At 58.7% G+C, this 303-nt stretch overlaps 1 protein-coding gene across 1 annotated transcript; it reads right to left on the reverse strand.

The window, feature by feature from the left end:
• Positions 1-6: 6 nt before the first annotated feature.
• On the reverse strand, positions 7-300 carry LOC118453148 (myeloid-associated differentiation marker homolog; the record flags this gene model as incomplete). The annotated part of the gene is made up of 1 exon (XM_035902617.1): positions 7-300. A coding segment is annotated over one exon (294 nt), but the record flags the coding sequence as incomplete, so codon positions are not given.
• Positions 301-303: the final 3 nt, after the last annotated feature.

Below are 303 nucleotides of genomic sequence, written 5' to 3' on the forward strand. Positions count from 1 at the left end.
GCTGAAGCTGTAGAGGGGCCAGAGGACGGTGGCAGTGATGTACATCACCAGGGCCAGGGCGTTGTAGCCCACCAGCATCTTCTCCAGAGGGCAGGGCATGTTGGCGAGGCACCGGCCAATGGTGAAGATGATGATGAGGAAGGTGACGATGAAGCAGATGGAGTAGACGGCCACGCACCACTGCAGGCCGGCTTTGAAATCTTGGATATCCAGCAAGGAGAAGATGAGACAGGCCACGTAGGCTTCAAACACCTTGAGGAGCCCGGGCACGGTGGAGAGGAAGCTGCTGACGTCCCCTGGCTT

This window comes from Egretta garzetta, unplaced genomic scaffold, assembly GCF_000687185.1.
Source record: "Egretta garzetta isolate BGI_Z169 unplaced genomic scaffold, ASM68718v1 C8046126, whole genome shotgun sequence".
Taxonomy (NCBI): Eukaryota; Metazoa; Chordata; class Aves; order Pelecaniformes; family Ardeidae; genus Egretta; species Egretta garzetta.